The following is an 18441-nucleotide window of genomic DNA, read 5'->3' as shown; positions in this document are numbered from 1 at the left end:
TCAATACAAAACAGTCTTTTCCTTCCTGGATTTGCTCCAGCGAGACTTAAGTTTTTGTTGGTCAATTATGACCATAAAATACAAAGGCAGCATGACATTGAGATGGGTAAGGTAATAGGGTGTATAGATCTCTTCTGCCCCCCCCCCCCACTTTGAGTATTCATCAAGCAAGAGCTATGATGCTTTCAACTAATGTGTCAGTGACAGGTTTAACATCAGGGAATTCAAAGAGAAGCCATTCTTCACATGGGGTAGAGAAAGCGGTTGAGGGTAGCAGGGTTATGTATTACTATGTAAGCAATTTCAGTTACATCAGTGTTTACCACTCGCAGACTCCTTCCTCTCACCAAGGAAAGATAGGGGAACTAGGTTTGTGGGAAGTAGGTTGCTTGACCCATGGGAGGATACTCTAGAGATTTAATGAGACTAAGAATCTATTTACCATAAGGCCTAGAAAACTACACCAAGGGAAATAGCTTTGGAGCAATTTTTCAGGTTTTGTTCTTTAAATCTCTTACCCTTCCTTTCCTCTCAGTACTATCCTTTTTCTTCCAGTTTCCTCCTGCCTTTATTTGATTGATATTTTATTTTCACTACTGTTTTATAGATCCTTACCTAGAAGAATGAATGATGAAGACCTTCATAGCAAAAGAGGAGCACAATTGCTAGAGATGCTACTATTCAATAAGAAGAAAGGACCTCACAGAGTTCTTGACTCTTCTATGGAGCTTATTGCACATTTTCCCATCAAAATGCTGGGTAAATATTTACACTGTGAGACTGGATTAACTTTCAGAAACATCCCAACAATGTTCAAGGTCAAAGAAAGGTGATAGTAAGGCTGAATAATGCTGCTGTAAGTTAAGCCTTTTCTTTTTAGAGAGGGGAGTCTCATTCTGTTGCCCAGGCTGGAGTGCAGTGTCACTGTTATAGCTCATTGTGGCATCAAACTCCTTGTTTTTATTTTTGAGAGAGTCTCACTCTGTCACCCTGGGCAGAGTGCAGTGGTGTCATCGTAGCTCATAGCAACCTCAAAGTCCTGGGCTCGAGTGATCCTACTGTCTCAGCCTCCCGAGTAGTTGGGACTACAGGTGTGTACCACCATGCCCGGCTAAATTTTCTATTTTTAGTGGAGACGTCTCACTCTTGTTCAGGCTGGTCTCAAATTCCTGAGCTCAAGCAATCCTCCCACCTCAGGCTCCCAGAGTGCTAGGATTATAGGCATGAGCTACTGCACCCAGCCAACTCCTTGGTTTTGATTCTCCTGCCTCAGTCTCCCAAATAGCTGTCACTACAGGCACATTGCATCATGCCTGGCTAGTTTTTTTTTCATTTTTTCTTTTTAGGAATGGGATCTTGCTATGTTGCCCAGCCTTGAACTGACCTCAAGTGATCCTCCTGCCTCAGCCTCCCAAATGGGTGGAATTACAGGTGTGAGCTAAAGCCTTCTTTTCTTTTTGGGGTTCATATATTGGCCCTAAAGGCAAGCATCAAAGAGGAGTCCTATAAGAGTTTTGAAAGAGACTCATCTGGATGTATGTTCTGAAATGGGTGTTTTTAAGAACAAATTTCATCATGAGAAGACTAGCTCTTCTTCAGATCGCAAATATCACCTCTAAGAGACCTCTGACACCCTGTGCCCCAAGCCCTACGTTCCCTCTCACATTACCTTTTTAAATTATGTTCATTGACCTCATCTTTTTAACATTTTTACTTGTTTCTTGGCTATCCCCACCCTCACTCGTCTTTAAACTCCATGACAGCAGGGATCTTCTTTACTCTGACCCCAGAGCCCAGAACTGTGCCTGATATGTTATAGTCAAGAACTATTTGTTGAATGAGTTTAAAACTTCTTAAAGACACCTCTCATATAACCTTTATTGAAGTTCTGTCAGCACAGCCATGTCTGATCAGAAAATGTGCCACAATCACAGATGATGTAGAATCACAGAACTCAAAAAGTCCTTAGAGAGCTGCTGTAAGCTCTAACTAAATTTGTAGAAAATAATTACAACTTTCAATTTGGCTGGGGATACCACATCAATTAATTTGAGTGTCATTAATAAGGTGCATGTTAATTTATGAATTTAATATGTGAACAAATCAGCTGAGACCCTTCTTTTCCAAAATTAATATACTGCATCGAAGTACCACAGTATTCTTCCCACCACACCAAGGGTTCAAGTTCTACTCTTCTGCAAAAGATTGGCTTTGGATTTCCAGCGATGCTGTGTTATTCCACCAGAGGGCGAAACTTACCATCTTGGAACGCCTGATGGATGCCTGTTGCTACTAATCTGACGGCTCTCGCTCCCTTGGAGGCCGCTGCCTCTGAGTATAAACAAGCTGGAAAACTGCCCTGCCCTGCTTATTCCAGGCCTGCCAGGCCCAGGGCGACTCTACTTCTTTGTGGTCACTACCCAGAAGTGGGGGCTATTCCTTTTGGGAGAACCACGATTTGTATTTGAACACAAATGAACTGATTCTTCCTGATCTACCCAGAGAGAGAATAAAATGAGTATGGTGATTCAGGACAGCGGTCCCCAACCTTCTTGGCACCAGGGACTGGTTTCATGGAAGACAATTTTTCTATGGACCTGGGGTGGGTATGGCTGTGGGATAATTCAAGCACATTACATTGATTGTGCAGTCAAACCTCTCTGCTAACAATAATCTGCATTTGCAGCCGCTCCCCAGCACTAGCATCACTGCCTCAGCTCCACCTCAGATCATCAGGCATCAGATTCTCATAAGGCGCTGCAACCTAGATCCCTCACATGTGCGGTTTACAGCGGGGTTCACGCTCCTGTGAGAATCTAATGCTGCTGCTGATCTGACAGGAGGCGGAGCTTGTGCGTTGCTAGGAGCTATGGGGAGCGGCTGTAAATACAGATGAAGCTTCACTTGCTTGCCGGCCGCTCACCTCCTGCTGTGCAGCCCGGTTCCTAACAGCCCATGGACCTGCACCAGTCCGTGGCCTGGGGATTGGGGACCACACATTTAGGAGACTGGAAGTGAGATCTAAGAGGCTGACATTTGATATTTGCTGAGTTCTGTGTGTGAGAGCTTTTCCAGGTAGCGCTTTATCTCACTTAACTGTTTGCTCAGCCTTCAGTTTCCTATTGCATTCCTGTGCATCAGGGCGGTCGTTCTCAATGGGAGGAGGGGGAGAGTACTACGTTGCTTTCAGCCAGGAGAATCATTGTGTCTGATGACAGAGTTGGACATATGACTGGGCTGAAAGGAGGGAAAAGCCTCAAGAATTATTGGGCTGAGGTTTCCTGCTGGTATTGCCTGTTTCCCTCTTGGAGCTGGTAGCCAAGGCCAGGTGGACATCTAGGACTGCTCGTTGGCAGGTTGGTATTGGCTCCATATGAGCTGAAGTCAACAAACCTAGGTGAGGGGCTGTCCCTGAGCCACTTCCCGGTGTGCAGAACGGAAGGCCCTTGTGTTTGCATGTAATTTCCCTATTCCTGCAGTGACTGAGGCAACTTTCCACTGCATTATTGTGGTGCTTTTGCCTTCTTTTGTTTCTGCTTGATTTGACTCGGTCGGGAGGGTAGGGGTTTCTTTTTTGTACCTCTAGGAATTATATAGGAGGGTTTTTTAAAAACTTCTGATTGCCACATTTTCTAGATATCCACCTCTGAGCAGATTTCTTTCCCCAGGACAATTTGCTGCTGCAAGTCACAGCTCAGTTGGCCTGGGTATAACCCAGTATCGTCTGAGGGGAGGTATTATTTTAGAGGAATGTTGAATTACAGAAGAAAGTTCCTGCTGGGAAGTCCAAGGGTGGAAGCAGGTGCATATTCTCGCAATTAATTTCCTAGGTTATTTCAAATGGATGACAAATTATGTTACCCCAATGCCCCTTCTTATACCTCCTGCTCAGCATAGCCCCCTCTGGGTTCTTTGGGAATATTTACCTCCATCGATCAGGTTTCATGTCCTCTCTAAAGGCTTCACCGATGATGCTTCCATCTCTGTATCTGCAGGGTTCTTCATCTTATTTTCAGTATTACAGCACCCGGTATATCTTTTTATCACTGTTCGTATCACACTGAATTGTACTTGTGGTTTGCCGTCCATTTTGTCCTGTAGACTGTGGCCTCTTTGGTGGAAGCGTCCTCAGCACAGTATCCGTTAGAATATCTTAGGTGAAGAAATACCGTTTTTTTTTTTTGTTTATTTGTTTTTTGTTTTTTTTTTTTTTGAGACAGAGTCTCGCTTTGTTGCCCAGGCTACAGTGAGTGCCATGGCGTCAGCCTCACTGTAGCTGGGACTACAGGCATGCACCACCATGCCCAGCTAATTTTTTCTATATATATTTTTAGTTGTCCATATAATTTCTTTCTATTTTTAGTAGAGATGGGGTCTCGAACTCCTGAGCTCAAAAGATCTACCCGCCTCGGCCTCCCAGAGTGCTAGGATTACAGGCATGAGCCACTACGCCCGGCCCATTTTTTTTTTTTTTTAAACTCATGACAATTTCCAGACTCTTTCTTCCAGTAGATAGGCTTTCTCTTCATTTCTTTTAAAGAAGCAATTAAATGGTAAAAGGTCTGTCTTCAGTGTATATATTATTTTATTTAGAGTATTTGAGATATTTTTGAAAAGCTAACATCATTAGTGATGACTTTATTTATTTATTTATTTTTTTGAGAGAGTCTTGCTCTGTTGCCCAGGCTAGAGTGCCGTGGCATCAGCCTAGCTCACAGCAACCTCAAACTCCTGGGCTCAAGCCATCCTCCTGCCTCAGCCTCCCGAGTAGCTGGGACTTACAGGCATGCGCCACCATGCCTGGCTAATTTTTTTTTTCTATTTTTTAGTTGTTTCACTAATTTCTTTCTATTTTTAGTAGAGACGGGGTCTCGCTCTTGCTCAGGCTGGTCTCGAACTGCTGAGCTCAAGCGATCCTCCCGCCTCGGCTTCCCAGAGTGCCCGGCCTAGTGATAAATCAGTTGATGTCACGTCTTCATGACTGATCTTTCAAGTGATGGCCTGAGGTTCAGTGAAACATGATCTGTGTTAAGAAAGGCACCTTTTCATGAGGCAGGATGTCCTTCCTATCTAGTTTTCCAAGATGGTTAAGGACATTGGTTTTAAAATTTTTTCTGTTGTTTTAGTTGACACATAAAAATTACATATATTTATTATTTATAATATGATGATTTAAAATATGGATACATTGTGCAATGACTAAGTCAAGCTAATGAACATATGTATTGCCTCACATACTTACTATTTTTTGTGGTAAGAACACTTAAAATCTACTCTCTTAGCAATTTTCAAGAATATAATACGTCGTTATTAACTCTAAGTCCCCATGTTGTATCATAGATCTCTTGAATTCATTCCTCCTAACTAAAATTTTGTATCCTTTGACCAACATCTCCCCAGCCCCCTCCCCGTTTTTTTCCTTAGCTTATTGAGGTATAATTTACATATAATAAATTTTGCCAATTTTAAGTGTAAAATTCAATAAGTTCTGGTGAACATGTACAGCTAAGTAAACATCACCACAATCGAAATATAGAGCATTTCCTCACCAGAAGCTTCCCTCATGGACTTTCGTATTCAGTCCCCTTCCTAACCTCCAGCTTTTAGCATCCATTGACTGCTTTTTAGCACTATATTAGCTTTCCTAGAATTTGGTAAAAATGATATCGTACATACGGTACTGTCCCTTCTGTGCTGGGCTTCTTTAATCTAGGGTAATGCTGTTAAGAGTCATCTGTGCTGTTGAGTGTATCAGCAGTCCCTTTTTATTGCTGAGTAGTATTCCAGTGTATGATACTGTAATTTGTTTATTCATTCACTGCACAATGGACAGTTGGTTTGTTTACAGTTTGTGGCTACTATGAATAAAGCTGCTATGAACAGTTGCATAAAAGTGTTTGTGTGGACATTTGTTTTCATTCTTTTTTTGATAAATCTAGGAGTGAGATTGCGGAATCATATGGTAAGTATATGCTTAACTTTATAAGAAACTCCCAGTTTTCCAGAGTGGCTGCACCATTTGGCAGCAGCATATGGGAACTCCAGTTGCCCCAGAGCCCTGCCAACACTTGGTATTTTAGGTCTTTTTAAGTTTAGTTATTCTAGTGACTTTGTAGTGTCATCTTATTTTGGCATAAGTTCGCATTTCCTTAATGTTTAATGATATAAAGCATCTTTCCATACGTTTATTAGCACTGATAAATATCTTCTTTGGTGAAGTGTCTGTTTAATTTTTTTGTCCATTTTTTAAGCCAAGTTATCTGTATTTATGTCGGTTTGTATATGTGTATATGGTTTTAAAATATATTTTCTAGATATAAGTCCCTTATGATATATATGTTTTATAGATATTTTTCTCCCAGTCTGTGGCTTGCCTTTTCATTTTTTTAATGGTGTCATTTGAAGAGCAAAATTTTTCAATTTTGCAAAAGTCCAGTTTATCTGTTTGCCTGTTTTTCTTCTGTGGTCCATGCTTTTCCAAAAGTCTCAGAAATCTTTCCCTAACCCAAGATCACAAATATTTTTGCTTATGTTTTCTTCTAGGAGATTTGTAGTTTTAGCTGTGACATTTAAGTCTTTGATTCACTTTGAGTTAACCTTTGTATGTTATATGAAGGGTAAGGGTTGAGCTTCATATTTTGAATGTGGATATTCAATTGTTGAAAGGCTATCCTTTCTCCATCAAATAACCTTGGCACATTTGTCAAAAATCAATTGACCATGAGGTGGGTCTATTTCTGGGGTCTCTGTTTCTGTTTCGTTGATCCCTATCTCTGTTCTTACAGAAATACCACACCTTCCTGATTACTGTAAACTTTATAGTAAATCTTGACATCACTTTGGTCTTTTGCAAAGTTGTCAGGTTATTCTAGGCCCTTTGCATTTCTATTTGAATTTTAGAACCAGCTTATTTTTACCAAAAAAAAAAAAAAAGCCTGATGGGGCATTGATGGGATTACATTGACTCTATAGATTGATTTAGGGAGAGTTGACATGTGAACAATATTGAGTCTTAATCCATAACCGTAGTATAGCTCTCTCCATGTATTTGAGTTTTCTTTAATTTCTCTTGTAAGTATTTTGTAATTTTCGATATACTGATTTTATACATATTTTGTTACCTTATCCTTAAATATTTCCTTTATTTATTTTTTTATTTTTTTAATTTTTTTACAGCTAATTTTTTCTATTTTTAGTAGAGATGGGGGTCTTGCTCTTGCTCAGGCTGGTCTCGAACTCCTGAGTGCAAGTGATCCGCCCGCCTCGGCCTCCTAGAATACTAGGATTACAGGCGTGAACCACCGCACCTGGCCTATTTCCTATTTTTTGATGCTATTTTAAATTGTACTTTTTCCATTTCAGTTTCTACTTCTTTTCTGCTAATATAGAAATACAATTTATTTTTGTATATTATGTCCTGGGATGTTAAGATTTTTTATATAGATGATCACATCTTAGAATAAAAATAGTTTTGCTTCTTTCTTTCTAATCTGTATGCCTTTTATTTCTTTTTCTTGCTGTATTGTACTGGCTATGAAACCTAGTAAAAAGTTAAATAGAAGTGGTGGGACCAGGCATCCTTGCCTTATTTATCAGATCAGTGACATCTTCTTTTTCATTCCTGCTCTTGGTAATTTATGTCTTCTCTGTTTTTCCTTATCAGTCTGGCTAGAGGTTTATCAATTTTATTGATCTTTTTAAAGAACTGGCTTTTGGTTTCATTGATTTTTTTCTTTGTTTTGCTTTGTTTTGTGTTCTGGTCCATTAATTTCTGATTTGTAGTCCATTTTCTTCCTTCTAATTTCTCTGGATTTAATTTGATCTTCTTTTTCTAATTTCTCTTTTTTTTCTATTCCCCTAGTCTATACCCATCTAATTTCTTAAGATGGAGTTTAGACCACTGAATCAAGACCTTTCTTTTCTCCTAATATAAATATTTAATGCTACAAATTTTCTTATGAGCACTGTTAGCTGTTTTATTTTCATCCAGTTCAAGATATTTTCTAATTTCCTGTGTGCTTTCTTCTTTGACCCATTGCTATTTAGAAGTATGTTGTTTAATTTCCAAGTTGAACATTTGGGATTTCCCAATTTCTTGTTGACTTCCAATTTAATTTCATTGTGTTTAGAGAACATACTTTGATTTTAATCCTTTTAAATGTATTGAAACTTGTTTTATGCCCTCGTACATGTCTGTCATGTAGAATGGTCCATATATGTTTGACCAAAAAAAAATATATATGTATTCTGCTGTTGCTCAGTGCCATGTTTTCTATATGTTGGTTAGGACCAGTTGGATGATAGTTTCTGTTCAAGTCCTTTATATACCTACTGATTTTCTGTCTAGTTGTTTTTGTCAATTGATACTCCAAGGGAAGAGTATCAAAACACCAACTATATTTGTTGAACCAAATTGTTTAGTTCTACATTCACTATTGTCAGTTTTTGCTTTATGTGTTTGGGGGCTCTTTGCTAGGTACATATAGATTTATAATTGTTTTTCTTCCTGATTTTGCCTCTCAGGGACATTTGGAAAAGTTTGGAGACATTTGTGGTGGTTGCAACAGGGGGAATACTACTGGCATTTAGTGGGTAGAAGCCAGAGATGCTAGACATGCTACAATGCCCAGACAGCCCCCGCAATACAGAATTATTCAGCTCAAAATGTAAGGACTAATGTTGAGAAACCCAATTTCTTTAATACTTCATATCTAAAGCTCTAGCAATTTTTTAAGAATAAACAAACACTTTTCATTTTTTGGTCTGCCTTTGGTTTATTTCCAGATCCCTGATATGTTTCTTTTTGGCAATTTTATCCAGTTTTATATTTGCTTTTTTGTTTGTTTTGCTTTATTTTTTTGAGACAGAGTCTCACTCTGTTGCCCAGGCTAGAGTGCTGTGGCATCAACCTAGCTCAGAGCAACCTCACACTCCTGGGCTCAAGCGATCCTCCTGCCTCAGCCTCCCGAGTAGCTGGGACTACAGGCATGCGCCACCATGCCTGGCTAATTTTTTCTATCTTTAGTAGAGATGGGGTCTTGCTCTTGCTCAGACTGGTCTCTAACTCCTGGCCTCAAACGATCGTCCCGACTTGGCCTCCCAGAATGCTAGAATTACAGGTGTGAGCCACCTCGCCTGGCCCCTGCCTTCTTTTTGACTAATTTTAGTGATTCCATTTTAGCTTCTCTATTGGCTTATTAGCTATACTTCCTTATTTAATTTTATTTTAGTGGCTCTTTTAATGTTTAGATATATAGCTCTAACTCATCACAGTCACAGTATACCTTCAAATAATATACCACTTCGTGTATAGTACCTTCTGTGTATATATGTGTGTATGTATGTATGTATATATATTTTATATATATTTTTTATATATAGATGCACCTGACAATGGTATGTCTCCATTTCCCCACTCTTGTCCCTTGTGGCCAGAGCTATCTCTGAGGGCCAGAGCTGTCAAATTCGACAGAGAGTTCGCCTAACTGAAAAGCTGTTGGGTTTAGCAACCTGGAAGTCAATGCTTATCTTTGCCAGAATCGTTTTAGCCATTTTCAAGGAGTTGCGGGGACAGAAACCACATTATGATTAACTAGGAGGGGAGGAATGAGATAACCCAATCTCATAGGTCACTCCTTTAAGAAACCTGAAGGGAAAGGAAGGTCCTGTGGCAGCCGGGAGTGGGGGTGGGATGGGGTTGGGTTTTACTGGCTTTTTCCGCTTACGTTGGAAATCTTGAGCTTAGTTATAAGCTTGAGGGAAAGAACTAGAAGGGAGGGAGAGCTTGAACATAGAAGGGAAAGGAGATAAGTGATGGAGTAGGATTTCTGAGAAGATGAGAAGCGATAGGTACTTGTAGGGCTGGGGACATGTAGAAAGTTTAGCTTTGGATGGGAGGAAAGAGCCATGGGTAGAAATATAGACAAGGTCATAATGGCAGTGCAGGAAGACTGAAGTGAAGGTGATCTTTTCTGCTTAAAGTTAAGGCTGTGCCTCTCTGATTGCCCTCATTTTCCTCTGGAATAATGATGAAGGCTACTGCTGAGAGGGACTGTAGACACAGCGAGGGGCATATGGGAGGCTAGAAAGTGAATTTATAGGGGCATCAATTTAATTCCCCAAATGGCTTGTTGTGATTTTTTTGCGGGGCGGGGGGCACAGGAGCAGAAAAGTGGACAAATTAATCCAGAGTTGAGTTTTGCAGTGTGGATATGGCTGAGGGCAAGCGGACAAGGGCATTGGCTAGTGAGAGGATAAAGTGACAGGCCATGAGTTTGGACTGAATAATGCAGGAAGAGAAACAAGGCTGTGGCTGATAGATTAGAAGGGAATATGCTATAGGAAGAAGGCAAGGAGCAGGTACAGAGGGAAGAAAGGATGAGGGTGTTAGAAGGACCAAAACTGTAGTCAGAAAGGATGTTAGAGTTTTATGTTTTCCAAGTTGGAGCAAATCTGAATGGTGAGAAAGTCCAGGGTGTGACTTTGGGTATGAGTAGCTTATTGTCGGGGAGGTGAATATCCTTGCAGCTGAGGACATCAAGGTATTGTGAGGTTAGGACATTGGATAGTTCATTCATATGAGTGCTGAAATCACCCAGGATGAGAGGCAGATATGGGAGGGAGAGGAAGATGCTGAAGCAGGAACCAACGTCTTTGATGGGTACAGACAACTGACCAGTAGATTGGTGGGTGGCAGAGACAAGAGGGGAAGAAGCTGTTTGGCTGAAGGCAGGAAGGGTTTTTACATAGCAATGGAGGCATAATGCTACCTTATTAATTTATTGAACTAAACTAAACTGAAGTGCTGTGTTAGTTCCAGGAAATGCCAAAGTCAGCACCAGCTGCCATTTTCTAGAAAAACCCCAGGACAGACATTAAAGTCAGCACAGAAGGAGCACTGCCTACCTAAGCTGTCAAGAAAAGACCCAGAGAAGAAATATCAGCAGGTTGACTACTAGGCCATTCCTGTGGGTGCCACCCAGCCCACATCTCTTGCCTTGATAGTTTCCACCCTCCCTGCCCCCTCTGGGGAGCCGCCAGTGCCAGCTCTCTGCTCATGACACGGTCCTGGCAGGAGAAATCATCCAGCCATCTTGGCCTGGCACCATTCCCAGGAGAAGCCGGAGCAGAGGCTTTGAAAGATGGCGCTGAAGGAAGCAATTTCAGGCACACTTCCCCACAGTGAGCAAGGGCTCATTAGCCAAAATGATCGTCTTCCCAGGCCCCTGCTCAGACCCACTTAAAAATAACCTGAGCTGTCTCTCCACCCTTTCATACAGGAGTGCAAGTCGCTTCCTGCTCAGACAGAATCCACCCTAACCTCAGCCCTTCTAGAACACAAACATCACTCGCCGAGCATGCCTTCTCCGTGTGAGTGATGTGTGTACACGCAGGGCGCACTTCCAGGACGCTGCGCTGTCTTGTTCCTCTCCTGTTTCACTAGGCTCTTTCTATTAAGTCTCCTTTGCAGGCTCCTTCTCATTGACTTGACCTCTAAAAGTTGGATACCCCAGTCTCAGCCCGTGGTCTCCACCTGCTCCCTACCTACACTCATGTCCTGCATGATCCCAACCAGCCTCATGGCTGTAATACCATGTAATCACCCAGAAATACCAAATGCACGTCTCTGCTCCAGAGGGACTCTAGTCTTGTGTATCCAGTCACCTCCTTGGCATCCCTACTTGGATATCTCACAAGCATCTCCCACTTAACATGCTCGAAATCGAACTTCTGTTTCCCCCACCCTCTGCCACACCTGTCCTTGCTGCAGCCTACCCGTCTCAATCAGTGGCAACTCTGTCCTTCCAGTTGCCTAGGCCAAATGCCCTGCAGTCATCCTGACTCATGTCTTTCTCTCACACCCCAGTGACTGTCAATCAGCAGATCCTGTCAGTTCTACCTTCAAAAGGTGCCTAGAATCTAACCATTTCTCACTGCTTCTACCTCCAACATCCTGAACCAGGTCAGCATCGTGTCTTGTTTGGATGATTGAAATGGCTTCCCCGCTGGACTCTGCTTCTACCTTGTCCCAGAGAGCTGCCAGAGTGAGCCTCTGAAAAACACGGAGTCATGCAGGGCATGTCACTTCTCCACCCAAAACCCACCGACAATTTCCCGTCTCATTTAGGATAAAAGCAAAGCCCCGTACAAAGTGCTAGAACGATCTGGCCTCCCGCAGCCCCTCCATCCTCGGCTCCTGTTCCCTCCCTCGTTCACCCTGCTCCAGCCACACTGGCCTCCTCGTTTTTTCTCACATACTTCCAGGGTGCTCCGGCCTCCAGGCCTTTGACCTTGGATTTCCTCTGCCTGGAACTCACTCTCCCAGCGTCCACACAGTTTGCTCTCTCCCGTCCTTCAAGCCTTTGTTCCCGCCCACAGGTACACGGTAGCAGGTAGCGGCAGCCACTGCCATCTTCCCCTTCCCCTCCCTCCATGTTTCTCCATAGACCTCTCGCCTTCCGAGATGACCTATTAATGAAATGTGAGCTCTGTGAGAGCGGGGACGTTCTGTTTTATTCACTCCCGTGTCCCCTCTACGTAGAACGATGCCTCGACCACAGAGGTACTCAGAAAATGTCTGTGGAGCAAATGTCATTCAATCCAGCTGGCTGTAGGGAAACCTCAGAAGTCCACAATCCTCTGGATGCCAGCGCTAGAACAGCAGTTTTTATAGCAAAATCCTCCTCTTTCAAGCCCTTACGGAAGCATGACTTTAATTCAGCCGTGAGTCTTGCTGGGCCTTGCATGTTGACACAACCATATCTCTAATGCCAGCAGAGGTGGCCATTTCCTTCTTTTGCTTCCTAGTTCCTGTGCGAAAATCAGCAGTGGCTGGTGACCTGGCTTGCAGGTGAGCATGACCCTTAAACACTAGCACTCGATACAAATTACTGTTGTGCTTACTCTTTTATAGAGCAGAGGAATCTGTTACAATCTTCTTGTAACTGTGTGAATCTCTTGGCCAAATGTGTTTAAATGATACAGCAAAATGTCTCAAAATCGAGCTTTCTACTGATCAGGTTTTCAGGAGCCCTGAGTTCTTGTCCCAACTCTGCCGTGGAATTGCCACAACTCTGGGTACCTCTCTGAGTTCTCTAGTGTCCTCCATGGGAAAAATGTGGGCTGTGGACTAGATGATCACTAAGACCCTTGCTTAATCTATAATTGTGGTTTTCTTGAAAGCAAAGAGTTCCCATTCCTGACTCATTAGAAATGCATGTGATTATCTCATTGGTTTTCCCAGTATATAAAAGAAATTTTTTTTTTTGGTGACCTTTGTATTGGTCAGTGCTTTTTAAGTTGTCAGGACTTTTTCAGTTGTTAGGGGCAGAAACCTAACTCAAACTGGCTAAAGGAAATAAGGGTGTTTATTGGCACCTCTGACTGGACATTCCAGGGGTAGAGACTCCTCTGGCAAGCTGGATCCCAGGGCTTATGGGATATAAGGAGGACCCAGTTTCTCTTTATCTTCTAGCTCCACTTTCTCCCGTGCTGGTTTCACTTTCAGGCAGGCTCTCCCAATATGAGGACCCCGGCAGCAGGAAAGCAACACCTGCCAGCTTCAAATCCGGGAGAAAAAGGGCTTCCTCCCAAGAATTCTGGGGTCTGCTAAAAGCCGAGTCTCACTGGTCTCTTCTGAGTCATGTGTCCTTTCCTGGACCAGGGCAATGGACAGTCAAATTGGCCAGATCTGCGTCAATACCACCCCACCCCTGCCTCACAGAGCCAGCCCACCCAACCCACATAGTGGCAGAGGGTAGATGTCAGAAGGAAACTCAGGGGGCTATCAATCATAGAGGGGAGAATGGATATTGGAAAAGTAAAAATAATGGACATTGATTTCAGTCCTCATCAAGCTATGATTGTCTTATAGGTACTGTGTTAATTTTGCATGGCTGCTGGAAAAAAATACTACAAACTGGGTGGCTTAAAATAACAGAAATGTATACTCTCACAGTTCTGGAGGCTGGAGGGTGGAGATCAAGGCTGTACTCTCTCTGGAAGCTCTAGGGGAAAAGATTTTTTTGTTTTATTTTAGAGACAGGGTCTCACTCTGTCACCCAGTCTGGAGTACAGTGTCACAGTCATAGCTTACTGCAGTCTTGAACTCCTGGGCTCAAGCGATCTTCCTGCCTCAGCCTCTGGAGTAGCTGGGACTATAGGCATGCGCCACCACACCTGGCTAAGTTTTTATTTTTTGTAGAGCTGGAGTCTCACTCTGTTGCCCAAGCTGGTCTTGATCTCTTGGCTTCAAGAAATCCTCCTGCCCCACCTCCAAAGCGCTGGGATTACAGGTGTGAGCCACCTCGCCTGGCCAGGAAAATACATTCTTTGGCTCTTCCAGCTTTTGGAGGTTGCCAGCATTCCCTGACTTGTGCCCATATCACTCCAGTCTCTGCCTCCATGTTCCCATTATTTCCTCCCCTGATGTCTGTTAAATCTCCCCTGTGTGTCTCTTATAAGAACACTTGTCATTTGATTTAGGGCCCACCCCAGTAATGCAGGATAATTTTCTCATCTAAAGATCCTTCATTACGTCTGCAAAGACCTTTTTCCAAATAAGGTGACATTCATAGGTTCCAGGGATTTGACACAGATAACTTTTGGGTGGCTATTTTTCAGCCTATTACAGGTACCAAACCAGAAACATAACAAAATCGAAGTGATTAATCTAAGATCTCAAAATGCACAAGCCAACCAGAATAATTTCTAAATATTACTGATATATTTTATCCACATGCTTCGTTGCCTTTTAAAGAGATAAAAGAAATTTGCTGTGGGGGGAAAAACAAATAGCTAAATTTCTGACTTGATTGCCAAGCATGTCTGGTTTTCATTTTAATATATCAACCCTCCTTCCCTCTTCCAGGTAATTGTTGAACCAGTAGCTGTTTTTATTTAGGTTTTCTACTGTTTTACTGCATATCTTTAGCTTTTTTCCTAAAATGTCATGACTAGCAAAATCAGTACTGATCACAATTGATAAACAAGAACAAGCATGTAAAAAGTCACTAGTGAGACTACGCCACAGTTAGAACAATATTTTCAAACCTGACTTCTTATTTCAAATGAGTAATAAACATTTCAAATCTCTGGCCTTTTCTTGTCTAGGTCAGTGTTCCTAGGAACTCCACGCCAGATTGGAAATTAAACAAGACAAAAGTCGTGTGAAGAGATCAACAGCAGCTCAGAGAAGGCAGTGGTGTTACACATGTTTTCAAATACGTGTCATTCTGTCCCCTATTTCCACCCACATTCAGCCCGAGCAGCTGCCCTTACTGGTTGCTCAGGTTGGACCGGGAATGCTCTGCACGCTGGTATTTTCCCTGGAGGCATCTTGGCAGCAATTCTGGCAGTTTAGATCCTGGGATACCACAGGGGCTGGGCAGGTGGCTCTGTGCTTTATCAGCAGGATGAGTCTTACAGGTGTTTCACATGGCTGGGGACTGGGGACTGGAGCCTGGCAAGGAGTCTGCTCCTTTGATCCGCCAACCTTCCCCAGTTCAGGAACGAAGGGGCACTGACTGAGAGCCCCTTCTGTGCTGCCCAGGTGCAGCTCGGCCTCACTGTCCACTGCGGTTTTCTCTACTAGAAATCGGTAGGGTCTGAGAAGGGAGAAAAGAGTTGGGTATGGTGGGCTTCTGCTTCTCTTCCGCTTCTGGAGAATGGACTCAACTTAGACCCGGCGGCCAGGATCAACCTGTATATGTTGGCAGACTTAGTTTCCAGCGTTGGAGGCAGAATGATGTAATGGAAAGAGCTCTGGCCTGGGCCATTGGTGGGCAGACCCTGTTCAGCCACCACCTTGCTCGGTGACCTTGACCAGCCCCTTTCCTTCTCTGCTCCTCTGTTTCCCACATTTAAAACAGGAGTGTTGGACTAGGTGTTCTCTGAGGCACCTTCTAGCTTCATCTTCTATTAGTGTATACACCTTACACCCTCCAGGTTGGGAAGTTTCACTGGCTGTTTCTTTTCCAGAAAGATCTGTGCCCTCCCACCCCCCGCCATGTTGTGGATGGTTCTGTTTAGCATGCCCCTAAATAAGGTCCAAAAGCACAGGACTGTGGTTAGAGTTAAGAGCAGTTCCCAGTAATGACTGTATCAGCATTTATTAAACATTGATTGTGCGCTCCGGGCAGGTGCTGGGGCTATAAAGAAGAACAAGATGGAGTGCCTGCCCCAAGGAGCACATGGCCCAAAGAAGGAGACAGATGAATAAATCAAGGAACGAATTACAGTGTGATAAGTATCACTACATGGTTATTCATAAAGTGTCATGACACATAGAGGATGGACATATAGGCATGTAAGTTTGTCTGGAGTAGTATCAGGGATGGCTTCCTGGAGGAGGTGGCACATGAGTGGACACTGGAGGGATGCATAGGCATTACCTAGGTGGGATAGGGATCAAATCCCTTAGAATGCTCCCAGAAAGTATGTGCCCTCAACTGATACTTGCCAACTGCCAGGGGACACATGGCGTCCTTTAGAGACAAGAAGCTATGTCTCCCACTGTCTGACTATTCGCTTCTGTCTCACACAGGGATTGAAAAGTGTGCTCCCAACTGGAGTCCCGGGGCGGGTCCTGAGGAAGCTGGGAAAGCCGAACGGACCTCTACTTCGGTAAAGATCCTGGGACAGCAGGACTGCGGGCTCCAGCAATACCATTTTTGATATTCCAGCATGGAATGCTTGCAATCTGCATTCTGTACACAGAAACATTCCCTTCCCTCCCCCCGGCCCCCCACCTTTTCCCTTTTCCATTTCTGGTGCAAATTAGGGGGCATGGGGAGAAGAGAGATAAAAGCTGTTGGCTTCTGAGTATTTCGAAGGTCTCCCTGCGATTCTACTTAGTCATGGCAGGCTTCTTGGAGGAAGTGCTCAGAAACAAAGGTAGGGACTTAGCTTGACTAATTAGGCTGACATCTTAGCTGGAAGAGACTCCCAGGGCTCCTCGCCGCTCACAGCCGGGCCGCGCTTCCGCGCATCTGACCTTTGTTCCCCCGCTAACCTCGCTCCAAGTAGAAGCCGGGCTGATCACTTCCCCTTGGCCGCTCGCGGGCGGGACGTGCGGCTCAGGTTGGAGATTCAGAGTCTTTGCGGCTCGCTGGTTCCTGCGCGCTTGGACGCGGCTCGGCCGCGGCGGCGGGTTCCGGGCGGCGAATTACCTCCCGCGGCCCCGCCCCGCCGGTGCCCGAGTGCGGGGTCGGAGCGGGCGGCGCCGAGGCCACACCCCGCGCTCGCACCCCGCAACCTGCTCCCCCGGGGAGGCTGCTCCGGCTCCAGCCCCTGCCCGCGCGGCCCGGGCTGGCGGGCAGCGGAGAGCGACGGGGACCGCGACCCGGCGCTGCCCGTTAACAGTCCCGGCGGGAGGGGCACCGTAATTACTCATCGCGCTAATTGCCTGTCATTAAAGTTCGGGAGACAGCCCGGAGAGGAGCCGCGAGGCGAGGAGGAGGCAGGTGGTGTCTGGGGCTGGGGCTCCCGGCCGGGCCAGGGTTAAGCGCTCGCCTGTCCCTGCTGCCCGGCTTGCGGCCAGCTCGCCTCCGGGCAGAGGCCGAAGTCACTGCCAGGGACCCGGGAGGTGCGTCGCGAGCCCGGCCGACCCGCACCGGACCCCTCCGCCATCGCAGCCTCGGGCAGGAGGCGGGACCTGGGGGCTCCGGGGGAGGAGACCCCCGCCAGCCTGGCGCCCCGGGCAGAGCGCGACAGGGGCTGCGGGGACCGAGATGGCCGATGAGATCGGCTGGCTGGACTTGCCGGGCCGGTGGGCCTACGGAGTGGACCGCGGTGGGCGAATCTTCTTCATCAAGTACGTTCGTCTCTCTCTCCTTTTCTCGTTCTCTCTCTTTTTTTTTTTTCTCATTTTTCTTTAAAGTTGTCCAACTTGAAAAGTGGCGGGGCTGGGGGCGGCCTGGAGAAGGTGGGGGACACTGTGGCTGGAACAGGGGCATGACTAATAAGTTTATCAGAGTGCCTGTTTGAATATGTCTCCCGCCTTTTCCTCGATGGGTCAAGGTCCAGCAAAGGCGGAGCGCGCCTCCAGCCTGGAGTGGCGGGCAGAGCAGGGCAGGGCAGTGCTGGCCTTCCCCGGCCCCGTCGCAGCCCAGGCCAGGCTCCGGGACGGTGACTCGACCACTGCCCGGCCGGGAGTGTCTTTCAGCTCCTTCGGCGCTGAAAGGGCCAGAGGGGGGTCTTTCTCCCCGCAACCCCCTACAAGGAGACTCGGGCTAAGTGACAAGATGTGGGGAGCCCCTGCCTCTGCCACTCAGTGCCTGGCATTCCCTGACCCCTGACCCAGTGTCCCCAGGACGGCAGTTCCTCTCCCTGCTGCTTTATGGGGCTGTGGTCAAGATGCCCACTGTATGCTTAGCAGGCTTCAGAGGGAGAGAGCCTTCGCTACTCTCAGTCATATATTAGCACTGTTACATGAATTTCATA

The 18441-nt window shown here is 45.1% G+C and overlaps 1 protein-coding gene across 13 annotated transcripts in view; it reads left to right on the top strand.

Annotated features, from left to right (window-relative positions):
• The first annotated feature begins 2885 nt into the window (after window positions 1-2885).
• The window catches only part of PLEKHA6 (pleckstrin homology domain containing A6), a 150284-nt gene continuing 134728 nt past the window's right edge, over window positions 2886-18441 (top strand). For 2 of the 13 annotated variants that reach the window (XM_045535985.1, XM_045535984.1), the window contains exons 1-3: window positions 12329-12850; window positions 15112-16242; window positions 16542-16623. In XM_045535985.1, coding sequence (XP_045391941.1) covers window positions 16191-16242; window positions 16542-16623 — 134 coding nt within the window. In that variant the 5' untranslated portion in view covers window positions 12329-12850; window positions 15112-16190. Of the gene's footprint in view, window positions 3357-12327; window positions 12851-15096; window positions 16243-16541; window positions 16624-17277; window positions 17813-18441 lie in introns of those variants that run through there. The other 11 variants (XM_045535989.1, XM_045535987.1, XM_045535978.1 and 8 more) reach the window with 10 other exon arrangements.

This window comes from Lemur catta, chromosome 23 (assembly GCF_020740605.2).
Source record: "Lemur catta isolate mLemCat1 chromosome 23, mLemCat1.pri, whole genome shotgun sequence".
In the NCBI taxonomy this organism is placed as follows: Eukaryota; Metazoa; Chordata; class Mammalia; order Primates; family Lemuridae; genus Lemur; species Lemur catta.
Note: the sequence above shows the minus strand (reverse complement) of the source record. Positions and strands in the feature narration are given on the sequence as shown.